The 16,400-nt window shown below is 36.3% G+C and overlaps 1 protein-coding gene across 8 annotated transcripts in view; it reads left to right on the top strand.

The window, feature by feature from the left end:
* Dap160 (dynamin associated protein 160) overlaps positions 1 to 16,400 on the top strand; it is a 149,795-nt gene that overhangs the window by 59,485 nt on the left and 73,910 nt on the right. For 4 of the 8 annotated variants that reach the window (XM_069815515.1, XM_069815514.1, XM_069815512.1 and 1 more), the window contains exons 17-22: positions 2,907 to 3,015; positions 3,845 to 4,064; positions 6,435 to 6,604; positions 8,278 to 8,376; positions 14,459 to 14,515; positions 14,808 to 14,840. In XM_069815515.1, the coding sequence (XP_069671616.1) occupies positions 2,907 to 3,015; positions 3,845 to 4,064; positions 6,435 to 6,604; positions 8,278 to 8,376; positions 14,459 to 14,515; positions 14,808 to 14,840 (688 nt within the window). The remainder of the gene's footprint in view (positions 1 to 2,906; positions 3,016 to 3,844; positions 4,065 to 6,434; positions 6,605 to 8,277; positions 8,377 to 14,458; positions 14,516 to 14,807; positions 14,841 to 16,400) is intronic. The other 4 variants (XM_069815516.1, XM_069815513.1, XM_069815518.1 and 1 more) reach the window with 2 other exon arrangements.

Below are 16,400 nucleotides of genomic sequence, written 5' to 3'. Positions count from 1 at the left end.
CAACGCTACCGGACGCTTATAGGGGCATCGCTCTAGAGAATGCTGCTTTCAAGATCTTCACCAAAATCATCACACAAAGACTCTCGGAACTTGCAGGAAATATAATACCAGAAGAGCAATTTGGTTTCCGGAAAGGAAGATCAACGCTCCAGGCTGTCACAAAATTATTACAAGTAATAGAGGAAGCTCTACGTCATGACAAAGGGAAACGATACGTAGTTTTCATAGACTATAAAAAGGCCTTCGATCTGCTAGATAGACAGATATTAGTTTCAAAGCTGGAGACCAAGTTTGGACGGAATTATCTCACTAACATAATAAGGAATATGTTAGAGTATAATGTGGTGAACATAAGCGACAACCTAAGGACATCAAGACCCATCACGCAAACAAACGGTGTGTTGCAGGGAGATCCCGTCAGCCCCCTACTCTTCAACCTAATGACAGCGGACGTGATAGAAGCAGTTCGCGGAGGTGGACAGACGGACGTATACGTGCATGCGGACGACATGGCCTTAACAGCAGCAAATGTGGAGGATCTGCAATCGTGCTTCGATAGATTGAATGACTGGGCGAATAACAACGGACTTCATATAAACACAGAAAAGACTAAGGTTATGATATTTCGCAAAGGAGGTCGGATATCGAGGAATGATATAATCCAGCATAACCAAGAGCCACTAGGAGTAGTCAACTCGTTCAGATACCTCGGAGTGATCTTCCAAACATCAGGGACCTGTTTTACTATGCATGTAAAGGAGAGGGCAGCGGCGCGATCAGGGCAATAAGCGGCTTAAAGCACCTGCAATCACTGTCGTTGGAAACAGCAATGAAGCTATTCAGGGCGAAGATAATGCCATGGGGTTCAAATAATCTGGCAGTACTTAAAGAAGAAGGATCTAGAGATGCTAGAAAGTGTTAAAGCCACCTTCCTGAAAAGAGCCCTGGGAACATCAAAATATGCACCGTCGAGGCTGATATATATACTTTCAAGGGAAACCTTCCTGATAGAAGACCTCAGAACGGACTACTTACTGCCATCTACCAGCGGCTACGAGCAGCTTCTATCGGAAAGAGAAGAGAAAAGACGCCAGATTCCGGACGGGTTCTACAGCACCGGAGCCGTGATAGACAGGAACTGGATGGGACCAAACCAACCGTTGCGACATGTGGTGACGAGATTATCAATCCATGGCTACCACCACAGACTGTGCATCAGATCAGGCTTCCATACTGCTGACGGAGATTGCGTGTGCAAATTATGTGGTGAACTATGTCGGCAATATCACATACTGACGTGTCAGAGGGCAGACAAATCAATAACCAAGATAGGAAAAAGTGACATTTACTAGTATCTCTAACAATGCACACTCGTGCGCATTTCTCTCTTATTATAAATGTAGAGTATCTTTGGGAGATTACTAACCTCTATAGCAAATGTTGAAAATTCTTTATTTATTCGGCTGGAAATTCACTTAATGACCAGTTTTTAACGTCAAATTAAGCAGGAGTTTTGATTCCCTGTCACGAGATGCGCAGATGTTTACTCTTTACTCCTTATTGTTGGCAGCTGTTTTCGACATTTTCTTTTAGTCACTGAAAATGCAGTACACATTAAATCAACGGCTCTTCATTGTTAAGCAATACTGGATTACGAATTCAATTACAGCTACTCAAAGGGCATACCAGAGAGAATTTGGTGTTCGTAATCCCTCTCAAAAGAAACACAATACTGGGACTGGTAAACAAATTGGAAAGAAGTTGATCTCTGGTGAGTGAAAAAGGCAAACACAAGTAATAAAGAATAAACATCTGCGCGTCTCGTGACAGGGAATCAAAACTCCTGCTTAATTTGACATTACAAACTGGTCATTAAGTGAATTTCCAGCCGAATAAATAAATAATTTTCAACATTTGCTATAGTGGTTAGTAATCTCCCAAAGATACTCTACATTTGAGGTATGATAAATTGTGGCTAGCATCATTCGTTTTGAAATAAAGAAAGAAAGAAATGTGTTGTTCTATATAAATCACTCTGTATGTGTCAACGTATATGTCGAACATGGAGTAAGGTCATAAAGAGAAAAACACTAGAGGAGAGGGATTCGATCCGGTACTTTTTTTAGTTTCTGCCTAGATCATATATACCCAGATTGCTTGGCATTATAGGCTTTGATGGTAACTTTTGTCAGGTTTACTATGCTGCCATCTAGTTGTTACATAAGGAGTCACGTCATAACTCCCATTTGAATTGCATTAGCGACTGTACTGCCATCTCGTGTTAGTTTACGGCGGACGGGTGGCGATCCTGATGGTTTTTCTTTTCAAAGTGCAACCGATTTTAACATAGGAATGAGCAATCTATATGTGATCTGGGGTTTCTGTTAACTCAAAACATTGATTTTTGATGTACCTTCTCTCAAAAACTAAAATAGAAGTGTTAATATTTTTACATACGTGTTAGAAGCCTAAGGTTACAATTTGAGAAACAGAGAATCTCATATCTTCATTACAATAAAAAAAAAATAGTAATGCTCAACATTTCCAGCCAAAAAATAATACCTTTTGAGAATATTTAACATGTTGTATGAATAAGTCTTAAGACGTATGATTGTTTGTTACTTGGTGTAGTATAATATACTAAGAATCGAATTGGATTTGTAGATTCTGACAAAAAGTACATTGAAGGCTTCAAAACGTCATTTTGAGAAAAACAGCAACAAAGATAAATTCTGTTATTGGTGCTTTGTAGTCTATATGCCTCAGAACATGCCATTTAAAGAGCATAAATGATAACTATATGTATTTTGATTCAGAAAAAGTGGCAAATTTAATAGAATTGTAGTAAAAATTGTCAGTTTTGATCATTTCAGTCTTTAATCTTCTCTTAATTTGTTACATTACAGAGGTATAGCAGAAGTTCCAGAGAATGTCAGTGATAATGGGTCAGTAGCTGAAGTTATTGGAGAACAGGGACCTGAAGTGACTGATTTCCCTAGCCCTGTTCTAGGACAGGTAGGTTTCAGACATATTTTAAAATAGCACAGGAAATCATTTGCATTCTTAAGGCCAGCAACCAAATTTCTACTTAAAAAAAATCATTTCAAGAAACACTTTTTCTTATCAGGAATAAGTCTGTGAAAATCTCAGAAAGTATTTTTCCAGCTTCAGAATATTTTCTTTACACTTTGTGCAGTGGGAAATTAAACAATCAAGAACTAAGAAAATAAGTTGTGCATTGTTAGAACATCATGGTCGACTTTGTTATAAGATAACATGCATAAGCAAATAATAAAAATAGTTGAAATACATTTAATAATCATATATTCATTGAAACAAAGAACGCAGGTAAAATAATTTGTATTCTGTTTCAAATACTGGCGCATATAGTGTGTTCAAAAGACATTAGTAAGTGTCTTCCATACACTGTTGAAGAAAGCAAATGCATAAAAGAAGAGCTTTTAAGACATGTAAATCTAAAATTGTTTTATCTGCTTTTCTTCAGAGGTATCCTCCCTCCAACTTCAACAACATTGTTACAAGTGCAAGTAGTTGAAACTCTTAGAGTATTTAAAGTTCAAAGTTTTTACATCACTCCCTCAAGCCCAATGCTACTTCTTATTTCATTGTTGTGAACAAAATGGTAACTAACATTGACTTTGCAAACACTTTCACTTCAACTGATCATGTTGAATCTCAAACGTGTGCTATATAATACATAAAAAAATCGATGTTAAAAGAAGTGTAAAAGAAGTTTAACTGTAGTATGAATGCCATACCTATAGTGTCTAAATTTCTTTATTGCATTATTATTCAGAAGTGCATGTCATTGTATTTTCCACAGGGTGAGTTAGTTCAGGATGTGGAGGCACAAGCTCTGTATACTTGGAGAGCAAAGAAGAGCAGTCATTTGTCATTTAGTAAGGGCAGTGTGGTCAGTGTGAAAGAGAAGCAGGACCAGTGGTGGTATGGAGAGTTGGCTGGTGTTGAGGGCTGGTTTCCCAAGTCCTATGTCATGGAAGTACAAACCTCCGCCCCTGTTGAAATTGCTGAAGGAGAAAATGGTAAGTATGCATACCACTTGTGACTTGGGAAATTGTCAAGTTTATTGTATGAACCCCACCACTAGCAGCATGTCAAAAAAGGGAAGTTTTCTTCATTACCATAAAGTAGTCCAATTTGAGAAACATTCTGCATAAAACAATTTTTTGTATTCTGTCATTATAAACAGTTTTTATCGTTAGTGAAATTTTGTGCATAGTATGCCACATTATTGTAGCAGTGTTGTATAATATTACCATGACAACTAAAACATCATGACTTCTATTATGACGGCATAACTTGTGCCAATAATAATATGTTATGAAACAAGTTTATAATGTTATATGAGTCAATTTTTAGGGAACGAGCGAAGAGAGTTTCCTAATTTTGATGAGTGCAATATCTGTATAACATTATCAATGTGTTTCACACGTTATTTTTTGTACAACAGCACTATAAAACAATTAATAAAGAAGTAATATCAGATTTATTCATAGATTTCAAAAAGGCATATGACTCGGTTAAGAGGGAAGTATTATATGATATTCTTATTGAATTTGGTATTCCCAAGAAACTAGTTCGATTAATTAAAATGTGTCTCAGTGAAACATACAGCAGAGTCCGTATAGGTCAGTTTCTATCTGATGCTTTTCCAATTCACTGCGGGCTAAAGCAGGGAGATGCACTATCACCTTTACTTTTTAACTTCGCGCTAGAATATGCCATTAGGAAAGTTCAGGCTAACAAAGTGGGTTTGGAATTGAACGGGTTACATCAGCTTCTTGTCTATGCGGATGATGTGAATATATTAGGAGAAAATACACAAACAATTAGGGAAAACACGGAAATTTTATTTGAAGCAAGTAGAGCGATCGGTTTGGAAGTAAATCCCGAAAAGACAAAGTATATGATTATGTCTCGTGACCAGAATATTGTACGAAATGTAAATATAAAAATTGGAGATTTATCCTTCGAAGAGGTGGAAAAATTCAAATATCTTGGAGCAACAGTAACAAATATAAATGACACTCGGGAGGAAATTAAACGCAGAATAAATATGGGAAATGCGTGTTATTATTCGGTTGAGAAGCTCTTATCATCCAGTCTGCTGTCCAAAAATCTGAAAGTTAGAATTTATAAAACAGTTATATTACCGGTTCTTCTGTATGGTTGTGAAACTTGGACTCTCACTCTGAGAGAGGAACATAGGTTCAGGGTGTTTGAGAATAAGGTGCTTAGGAAAATATTTGGGGCTAAGCGGGATGAAGTTACAGGAGAATGGAGAAAGTTACACAACACAGAACTGCACGCATTGTATTCTTCACCTGACATAATTAGGAACATTAAATCCAGACGTTTGAGATGGGCAGGGCATGTAGCATGTATGGGCGAATCCAGAAATGCATATAGAGTGTTAGTTGGGAGACCGGAGGGAAAAAGACCTTTAGGGAGGCCGAGACGTAGATGGGAGGATAATATTAAAATGGATTTGAGGGAGGTGGGGTATGATGATAGAGACTGGATTAATCTTGCTCAGGATAGGGACCGCTGGCGGGCTTATTTGAGGGCGGCAATGAACCTTCGGGTTTCTTAAAAGCCATTTGTAAGTAAGTAATATCAGATTTGTAATGATGGATAGTTTGATATGAAGAAAGAGGTTGCTATGGCAACAGTGATGTATTAAATAAAATTATAGCATGGAAAATCGTTTCATAATGTTAACTTTATGGTATAAATTATGCCGTCATAATAGAAGTCATACTCCTCTCCCTGTTTCGCTTCATTGTAACATTTCTTCTCCTATCCTGAATTTGACTCGTTGTTTCATATAAAGATTACTGAACAGCCTCCTCTTTTTCCAATCCACGCCAATTTTCATTAGATCCCCATCAGTTTATTCCAATACTCTGTGAAACACCTTGATGTTTATATGTTGCTACTTTTTTTTTTTTTAGTATTAATTTTTGCTGTAACATGGCTTCAAATGATTCTGTTATTGTTTCAACAACTGTCTCAGGGGAGGCAAGGGAGGCCGAGCCTCCCCTAATATTTTACCAGAACACAATATGGCAGTAATAATTTCAGCTGAATTAAAATCCTAAAACATAAATTGGAAAACCTAATTTTAATTTCTTAAAATCTATCAATTCTGCACTTGATAATGAGGTACGTCACAGGCCTTATATTTTTATATTCTCATCATTCATGTCTTGGCCTCCTCAACTTTCAAACCCGCCGTCCGCTACTGGTTGCGGAATGAATTAACAATGATAATCGAAGTCACACAGTATTTTTCCATACACAAAAACATCCCTGATACAACATATGAATTGACCAGCCTATTATATTGATCATACCCAGTTTGTTACCTTGGTGAAATCTGTATATGACAGAGTACTACGTGGCACTGTATCCATACCAATCCATGGAAACTGGAGATCTGAGTTTCCAGCAGGGTGAAGTGGTCTTTGTTGTGAAGAAAGAAGGTGATTGGTGGACCGGAACTATAGAGGACAGGCAGGGCATCTTCCCGTCCAATTATGTCCAGAAAGCTCAAACTGAGGTAAGCATGCTTTCTTGCGTATATGAGGAAATTGTTCAGAAATGCTATTGACTGCCACATCTTGCATAGTGAGCTGTCTACCAACAAAGTGTAACTATACTCCTGTCGCTCTTATTTCCGGCAGCCAATCACGTTGCAAGTCGGCTACATTTAAACATGTGCGTCTTGTCATTCGCTGTTGATTTCGTTATGGACTTCCTAAGGCTCTATAGATACTGGGTATGATCGTCTGCCATTTTCGTTCTTTCCTTGCCGTTTGCAGCAAGCAGACGAGAATTTACAACAGTACAAATTTTAATTCCGTGCTCCGGTAATTAAACCTTCAACAAACAGTGCAACATTTGATCCACATACATTAACGTTATAGTCAACAATTGATTTCGTTAGGTATACAAAACCTATCTCAACATTCACTTAGCTATTTATTTTTAAGTTTCTCACATTAAAAATTATAACAAGAACGTAATCGACAGATTGAATTTTTTTCCGGCAGCGAGTCCCACGAAGCGCGGGGCCTGAGGTGACCGCCCCACTTGCCCCGCCGAAGGGCCGGCCTTTCTATGAGAATCCACAGTTCTAACAGACCTAAGTTGTTACTCTGCAAACTGAGGTCCGCGCAAATGTTACTCCCAGTAACTGGGAAACTAGTTTGGTACAGATTTCCAATAGGAATCACTTTTAAAAGTAATTCTTTCTAAACATTTCTCTCGTTTTGACTCCAATCTAAAGTTAAAAATAGAAAAACTTTTGAAGGTGTCAATGTCTATTTTGAACAGGACACTTCGAAGTTAGTAATTTTTTCTCCCTTCCCAAAAAAACATTTTGATTTCGAATTTTTTCTATGCTTTCCTTAGATATTTATCTATGAAACCTAAAATTTACAATGTGATTATCATAGGTGCTACGACGTGATAATGTTTAACGGTGCGGAAAATAGCGTTGTCTGCTAACCGCAACTGGCAATGAAAGAACTAAAATGGCGAACAATTATATGTACCTACTCTTTATAGAACCTACTCTTACTAGGACGTAAGCAAAGAGGCGGAGCCACGCCGGAAATAACAGCGATGTGACTATAGCTTCCACAGTTAAAAGTAAACATTTGTATACCATTTATTTATTGTAGATGAACGAAATCGTGACCTTTTACATGTATGTCTTCATCACATTTCTGCATTACATTCCTTGAAAACTGTGAACTTTTCGACATAGGATGTTAAGAATTTGTGTCCTGTTATTTTCTTTAAATTATTGTAAGGGTTTATTTATTATTGTCATACAATTTATCCAATAGGTAAAATTCATACGGATTCAAATTGAGGAACATCAGAGGCTACAAAACGCAACTTACAATGTGATAACTAGCAATGTTCCATACTTATTGTACATCCTGTATTGGCCCATTATGGTATTATACCACCATTTACTTTGCAGTTTAATTATTCTTCAGTGAATGAATACACATTGAAATGAAAATTACATAAAGACAGATATGCTGCTGAATTTTGTATGTAATACTAACTTTATGAAAGCCTGTAATTTGAACTTAATGCTGTAATGAGTAATGTGTGGGTAAAACAATGTTTGGCAAGGTTTGAGCATGATGTGTTCAATAATATTGTAACTAACTTGTGTAGCTTACACTGACTAACTCGTGTGTGTATGTGGTACAGCCTGCAGTAGCGACTATAGCAACTAATAGTGTTGAACCAGTTGCTGAGCCTCCAGTAGAAGTGGTAACAGCAGCACCACCCGTCCAACAGATTGCTCAGGTGAGTGGACTCTACTGCAACATATTCTGAAATAATTAGCAGTCTTCTGTAATGCTAAATTATGTTGTAATGAATATGATATCAATGAAAGTACAATTTTTATATCTCTTACATCATTCTAGTTATGTTACCAAGAAGAAAAATGCGAAGGAAATGTTCGAAAATTGTAAAAATAAAGTGGCAGTGGACTTTTCAAATTATCGCTTATTTGCTGAATTAGTTGTGGCTGAATATAGACACCTGGCAAAATAAATAAAGAAGTCACCAGTGTGTTTCACAGTGGATGCAAGCTAGCTAGTTGTCTGGTTTGTATATGTGCACATCAAAGGTCTGCTTTGGCCAGATTTAGTCAGATAAGGCAACGGCTCAACCGGGTCAGGATCCTACTAAGCTAGTCCCGTACCCGATAGGGTAAGCACTGCCTCAACCTATCTGAATTCTATTCAACACCTGACTTCAAATCAGACTCAGCTATGCTCCATTCTGTGAGCAGTGATAGTACATGACTGCTGAAAAATTATTTCACGTTGCTGAATTATTATGATTTTAATAATCATTCCTCCAAATGTGATATTTTTAATGTTTTATTAAGGGTATATGTACGTGAACGACCACAAATATTATCAGAAAGTGCAGGCTCTAAATTTATAAAATTTTATAAGAAAACGAACTCACAATTGGACAAAAATTACAAGGTACCACAACAAGACTTATTAGAACTTAAATATCTGATAAAAGTATAAAAAAAGGTTACTAGTAATATTTTTCAAACCAGTTTTATCAAATTATGGGAGAAAAACAAAAAAATTCTGCGGTTACATCATTACTTGGTAACCATAACATTGTCATGGTCTCTCTGACAGCTTTAATATTTTTCCTGCATGTAATAAACACTTATTTCTGAAAAGTAGACTACTCTCAGACATGTAGAGTTGTTTATTTTAATACAATTAATTTTTTATTTGTTCTATATAAAATATATTAAAATTTACATAATGGTTTGTGACCTAATTTTTCTATTTTCAAAGAAATGGACATTATTTTAGTCTACCCTTTGCATAAATGCATGTTAAATCAGTGTACAAAATTTCAGTATTCTATCTCTAATGGTTGTGGAGTTATGAAATAATATGTGTGAAAATTGTCAAATTATGGAAAATTTAATTTAAAGTAAAAAGTGAATTCTAAAAAATATTAGTAAACTTTTTTATACTTTTATCAGATATTTAAGTTCTAATAAGTCTTGTTGTGGTACCTTGTAATTTTTGTCCAATTGTGAGTTCATTTCCTTATAAAATTTTAGAAATTTAGAGCCTGCATTTTCTGATAATATTTGTGGTCGTTCACGTACATATACTCTTAATAGTTCTCAAAAGAAAAATTTAAAATGTGATATAATTCTAATACAGTAATGTAAAATAATTCTGCATTTTGTGACCAACTTCAATCTGGGCAGCCAACTTCGCTCGAGTTTACAGTATTATTTAATAATATTGAAAATTGCACCCAGACGGGCATTTTTAAAACTATAGCTTAGTTCTAGACGTATACAGGGATATTATGGCTATTAAAAGGATCAATACATTGAATTGGAATGTGGAAGGACTGAAAAATGTCCTCATCACAACATCATAGAATCTTTTCAAAGAAGTAGATTTATGTGTACCCACGGAAACATTCGTCATGAAAGAAGGAGAAGGAAACGTCCGAAATTTCTACAATATACATTTGCTTGCAAAGCAGGGAGAAAGCGGAAGGCCCAACGGAGGAATAGCATATCTCATAAAGCCACACATGGGGCTATTCAAAGTCCTAAAAAGGAAGAAAATACAGTATTATCACAGTCTACTATATACAGTCGCGAAGCTCAATATGTAGTAAAAATGCAAACATGGGTAGTTGCCCACCACTAGGATCGCTACTATCGCCTCATCATCGCAGATCTCTCTCCTAGCAGACGACAAAATATGTTACACTTTCGTTGTCGTGTTCTTTTGGAAAAATTAACACCTTCCTTCCATTATTGAAATATTAAATGCATAAAGTAAATTTACTATTTTAATGAAGTATATTAAATTCCACCATAAACTCGAAGATACCTGCAAGAAATAAGTAATATAATTTTTGTTTGTGCAAAACGAACTGAAATTTACTATAATAGCTTCACTCATTCAAGATTATAGCGATAATTAACTATGAAACCAATAAATATCAATTTGCATTTCCCTTTACAACAATAATAATGGAAATATGAATTAATGGAGTAACTTATGCGTACCGGTACTTGTAGTGTAGGCTTACGTAGTTAACAAAGTGGGATGAGGTTAAGCAATAATAATCACACCAGAATTGAAATAAAACGTGATCAAAAAATTTTATTGTAACAGACTTTTTCTACGTCTCTAGTAAAGCAACAAATAAAAATAACAACAAAATTAACAGCTATAATTAAAACATATCCTTTGAAAAAAATAGGCCTAAGCAATAATAATCCCACCAGAATTGAAAATAAAACTTGATCAATAAATTTCATTAAAACAAACTTAATTTTTCTACGTCTTTAGTAAAATAACATATAAAATAATAACAAAATTAATAGCTACAATTAAAAATATATACTCTGAAAAAAAAAAATAGACCTAACCTTTTATTTCTCTGGAAATTTAGCAGCCTAAGTGACAGAACTTTAACCAGTATCTAATGTCCTTTCGGTTAGACTAAAACATTTCATTGTGGAGTTTAAGGATATAATGTATTCTAACAGTCACAAAGAACTTCAAAATTAAGAGTTTTGTTTCTGCACAGCATTCTTGTGTAAACCCAGGAACCTTTCTGAATCTTTCGGAAATCGGACAAAGGATAACTCTGGCCTCTTTCTCTTACTGTTGCTACAAATTATAGCACTACAAACGTCTCCTCCTTGTCCCATATTATTATTCCAATTATTATATTTTAGCCATTAACATTTTCATTACAACCAATAACGAACGTTTCACAAGCATCAATGTGAAATACGCAACGAGCTAGCACTCGATAGAAATACGACACAGTCCAAAGTCGACCATGGACAGTCTATTGTTTCTAGTTGCTAACCGCTTGGAGCGCTTTATCACGAGAATTGCAAAAAAACACCTCAAGCTTCGCGACTGTATATAGTAGACTGGTATTATTTAAAACTATTACAGCGTGTCCATAATGCATGTGTTCAGTTTATATGTAACATCCGTCTCTATGATCATATCTCACCATCTTTCAATGAATTATCTTGGCTCCAGCTGGCTGACAGACACAGTTTACATTGTCTTTCTCTTTTCTATCAGATTTTGCATACATCAACCTCTGAATACCTTACATCGCGATTTCTTAATCTATTCACACATATTCCGTATACCCGGTCACAACACGCGACACACTATTGTCAGCCCCTCTCCACAGAACTTCTGCATATTCTTCGTCTTTTACACTAGAGACTATCCGTTCTTGGAATTTATTACCTACAGATGTTAGGGGCTGCCCGACCTTAAATGTTTTCAAATCCAAAATAAAACAACTTATTTTAGAACGTACAGTGTCACAGGACATACATTAAAATTCACAATTGTAACTAGTTTGTAAAGTAATCATATAATTTAATTTGTCATCTAGTTTAAGTAGGTATTTAAGTTCGATAATCTTCTGGTTTATGCATATTTTTTCTGTTTAGATCTTGTCTTAGGTATACCTTTAACTCTGTTGCACTAACATTATGTTATCACAGTCTAGTATATACAGTCACGAAACTCAATAAGTAGTAAATATGCATTCATAGATAGTTGCTAACCACTAGGATCGCTAATATCGCCTCATTACAGACAATCCGAAGTAGTACCGGCATAGTCTATTGTTTCTAGCACCCTCACAATTCAAGCTTCGTGACTATATACTAGACTGTGATATTATCATGTATTTCCATTTTATCCTCTGATTGAGTAGAAGGGAAGGCATCACGGCCTTAACTCTGCCAGAGAAAATAAAGCATTATTATTATTATTATTATTATTATTATTATTATTATTATCATTATCATTATTTTCCAGTCTTTCTATATCGTATCTGAGAAGAATTTCGAATAGGGAACACTTTAAATTACAAATTTTTATTTCCCAGTTGAAGTTGTAACGCAGTACATGCTTACATTTAACACACTGAGTGAATCCTTGGAAGACAGTTTTGTCTTTGTCTGCTAAAACATAGAACTGATCTCTTACTCGTGAACTCGGTTTGGGTGTGCCAATTAGCTCTCCAGTTTTAAGTCTTGAAGTTCAAAAGGCAGAATCTCAGTGTGGCTAGACATGGTCACAGTATTGTCTAAAAGTAACTGCCTAATTCTAAGCGAGTGAAGCCACAGTGGAGTTCTGCCCTAGATCCAACAGGTACCTACTGATTTGAGACTGTACTGTTGTACATGATGTCAAAGTGTGTCTGTACTCTTAATGCTACTTGCGTCATTCCTTTGCTAGCACAAGAAATCAGACCTGACTAAATCCAACCAACGCAGATCTCTGGTACACACAGAATCTATTTATTCCTTATCACTGCCTGCCCAAAGGTGCATCTCACTTTTATGGAAAATTGCTAACTTATTATACGCGCAATAATGACTATCCATGGAACTATAGCCTTTTATGGGCCCAGACTGACCAGCCGACTGCTGGCCTCATGTCCGCATGCCAGAGCAGAGGTGGACGATCATCACTCAATAAGGAAAACCATTTTAATTTTACAGTACACCTCATTTTGTCGCATGCAAGGTACAGGTTGAAACACTGAATAAATGTGCGATGTCAGGAGGTAAATGTTTCATATAATTTGTCAATAATATTACTCAAGTAAATAAGGTATACAGTGAAACCTCTCATTTACGGACATCGAAGGGATGTAACAATCTGTCCTCATCTGGGAGGTGTCCTTTACTGGGAGAGAGGCTCCCCAATCTAACAGTAAATTTATAATATGCGTTATGTATCCCTTCACTCTTAAATGAAATGTATTACTGTAGTTTAATTCTAATTACAGTATACTACAGTAAATTCTTTGCAATTTTGAACTACAATAGATAAGACCAAAAAAGGAAAATACAGTACTGTGCCATGCAATTTTATTCTAAGTCTACAGTTATGCAGTAGATCTACTGTAATTTACAGTTTTCAACTTAACCTTTACGTTCAGGTACCATGTCTCTCCATACAGAACAACTTATTGAAGTGAAGAGAATAATCCTACTAACCTTATCATGTGTCGAATACAATTTCACGATTGCGGAAACCTTGGACCCATCAGAAAGGTTAAATCTTTTGACTTCGTTTATCCACCCGCTTCCAGCTAATAAGGGGTATATAGCCAGCTGGGTTAGTGGTAGCCTACGAGACCCTTATTGTCTTCTTTCGTGTTAAGAAATTTCTGTACAGTTCTCAAAACTAAATTTTCTATTTTTGTAACACATCAGGTCTTGGAATCCAAGTTCTGTCCACAGTCAGGAGGTAAAGGAAGTTTTAGGACTGTGAAACAGCTGTCCGTGTCCATGTCTGAGAGTGTACATAAACAAGAGTTAAATTTATCATTATTTCTATATTATTTCAGTTGGGACATAAAAATCTGTCCGTATATGAGGAGTGTCTGTATCTTGGGAGTGTCCATAAGAAGAGGTTTCACTGTATTAGAAATCCTCCCATATCTTCTTTTCTTCTACCCGCTTGCCTAAGTCCAAAGTAATTTTTGGAAATTTCATATGAAATAAACATGAGAATTGTATTCAAGAAACCAAAAATAAGTACCTTTAATGTATCCTGTAATTATCTTCAGGACAGGTTTTATTTTAGAACATTGAAACAGTGAAGCCATACAATGATCTATGCCATTGATTAAATCTTTTTTGAAGTCATTGAAAACGAAGATGAAAGAGTATTGTCTCATTATTATTATGGTGCTCAGAACTTTTGTACATTAAAATTAGCACAGTTGTGTGCTTCATTGTTGTTTTAATAATGCTTAAGTTATCTGTCTCATTAAAAAGTCTGTATATGTCTGTTCATGCTGTATCCAGTCTGGAGACAAGTCTCCTAGCACTCCTGAAATCGCAGCTATCTCTGGAACCGTGCAGGTAAGAGCACCTAAATCGAAATAGAAGATGTTTTGAATGTTAGTTTCTCATATTCTCCAGCCTGAAGATGTAGTTGAAGATAGTTACTTGAAGATTTTACTGCCATCATTACTGTACAGACATAAAATACAATCTTGGCATGCAGGTGTGGGGGTCGCATCGTACCACTGTAGTATGCCTGTGTGCGTGCGTGCGTGTGTGTGTGTGATGTGTTGTACTAATGTTGCATTCTTGTCTCTTGCCTCCTGTCTTCTCTTCCCTTCCTCTGGTGTCTCGCTGCGCCATGTTCAAGCGGAAAACTCCTGAGATCTTTCACTCGCCCAAGGTACTGCACTTTCAGGCTGTGTGTTCCTGCTTGTTCCTTTGCTTGTGTTATGCTTTGTGTTGTCATGTTGGTAAGAACTCTGTTTATGCATGACTTCATTCATATTGCTAAGAAATCCATGTTGTTGTAAGAGTCTCATAGATACTCAGTTTTAAAACTAATCGAGTACAAGAGTCTTTGTTCATTGAACCATAAATACTGGTTTTTAAAAGGCTTTCAGAGGTAAGAATGTGTTCTAAATTATTTTCTGGATTATAAAGATATAAAAATTACAGAATTATCGGTCACCATATTAAAATTGCTTCATCTCAAGAGAGCTCTACATCGTATCGCACTCATCGGACGAATCGCATAGATCGGAAAAAGACTATCTTTGCTGTAATTGTTATGTAACCACGTTCATTACATCGTATAGGACACATCGCCTCTCGGCAAATCCGTCCACGTTTCTCAGATGGGCGGCTTTTCTGATGCGTGCGATCATGGGCTTCTTTAATAAATCAATTTTAATTGGTCAACTGTTACTATTATGTTGTGCCATGTTCAGTGTCGCGCCAAAATGGCAGACGGAAAACTTATTTCGCGTGTAGAAAATTGCGAAGAATTATATAATTTGAGACATTCCCATTACAGTAATCAAGTCGTTTCTTGCAAATATATTATGTAACCGATATTTCTTTCGTTTCTTCCTCTTCAATTAAGACGCATGAAGCAATTACAAATTCTTATTCGCTAACAGACGTAATTAATAGACCTAACCTCAACTCCTCTGTTTTCAGTAATGTCAGTATCGTACGATGTCATCTTTTAAACAGCTGATAGGGAATCTGATGAGGTGGAGCTGTTACAGTGAACGTACTGCATTTAAAATATCCGTTTCATGCGATTCGTACGAGGAGTGCGATATGATGTAGTGAATGCTTACCTTAACAAGCAAACATTCTCATTGAGGCAGATAAAGTTTTTTTTTTTCCACGGTGTTAATGATGTCGAAACAAATGCTTATACAAATTTCAGCCACTTGAGCACAGTTTGTAGAAAGTAAGTTTGCCTGGGGCTGTTTACAGAAAGAAAACACAATTTCATGCAAAGATTCATTGGAACAGATACAACATTATGCAAATCTGGCTTTCAGGTAGTAGCTCCCTGCAAAGCAGGTTTGAATAATTTCAAGGAAAAATTGCTCTGGGGCCAGGTATCGATCCCGAGACCCTTCACTTAGAGCACGAATGCTCTACCGACTGAGTTACCCCAGGAACTATACACGACACCATCACAATTCTTCCTTTATATCCACACAACTCAAATGGGCTGACAAGATGCCAGAACCCAACTTTGAGTGCACACAAATTCTAGAAGCTACAATTAAAGCTACACAGAATTTGTGTGCACTCAAAGTTGGGTTATGGCGAAGATATAAAAGAAGAATTGTGACAGTGTCGTGTATAATTTCTGGGGTAGCTCAGTCGGAAGAGCATTTGTGTGCTAAGCGAAGGGTCCCGGGATCGATACCCAGCCCCGGAACAATTTTTTTCTTGAAATTATTCAGATATAAAATTG

The sequence above is a fragment of the Periplaneta americana genome, chromosome 17, assembly GCF_040183065.1.
Source record: "Periplaneta americana isolate PAMFEO1 chromosome 17, P.americana_PAMFEO1_priV1, whole genome shotgun sequence".
Lineage (NCBI taxonomy): Eukaryota > Metazoa > Arthropoda > Insecta > Blattodea > Blattidae > Periplaneta > Periplaneta americana.
The sequence above is the reverse complement of the archived record's forward strand: the minus strand, read 5'-3'. Positions and strand labels throughout refer to the sequence as shown.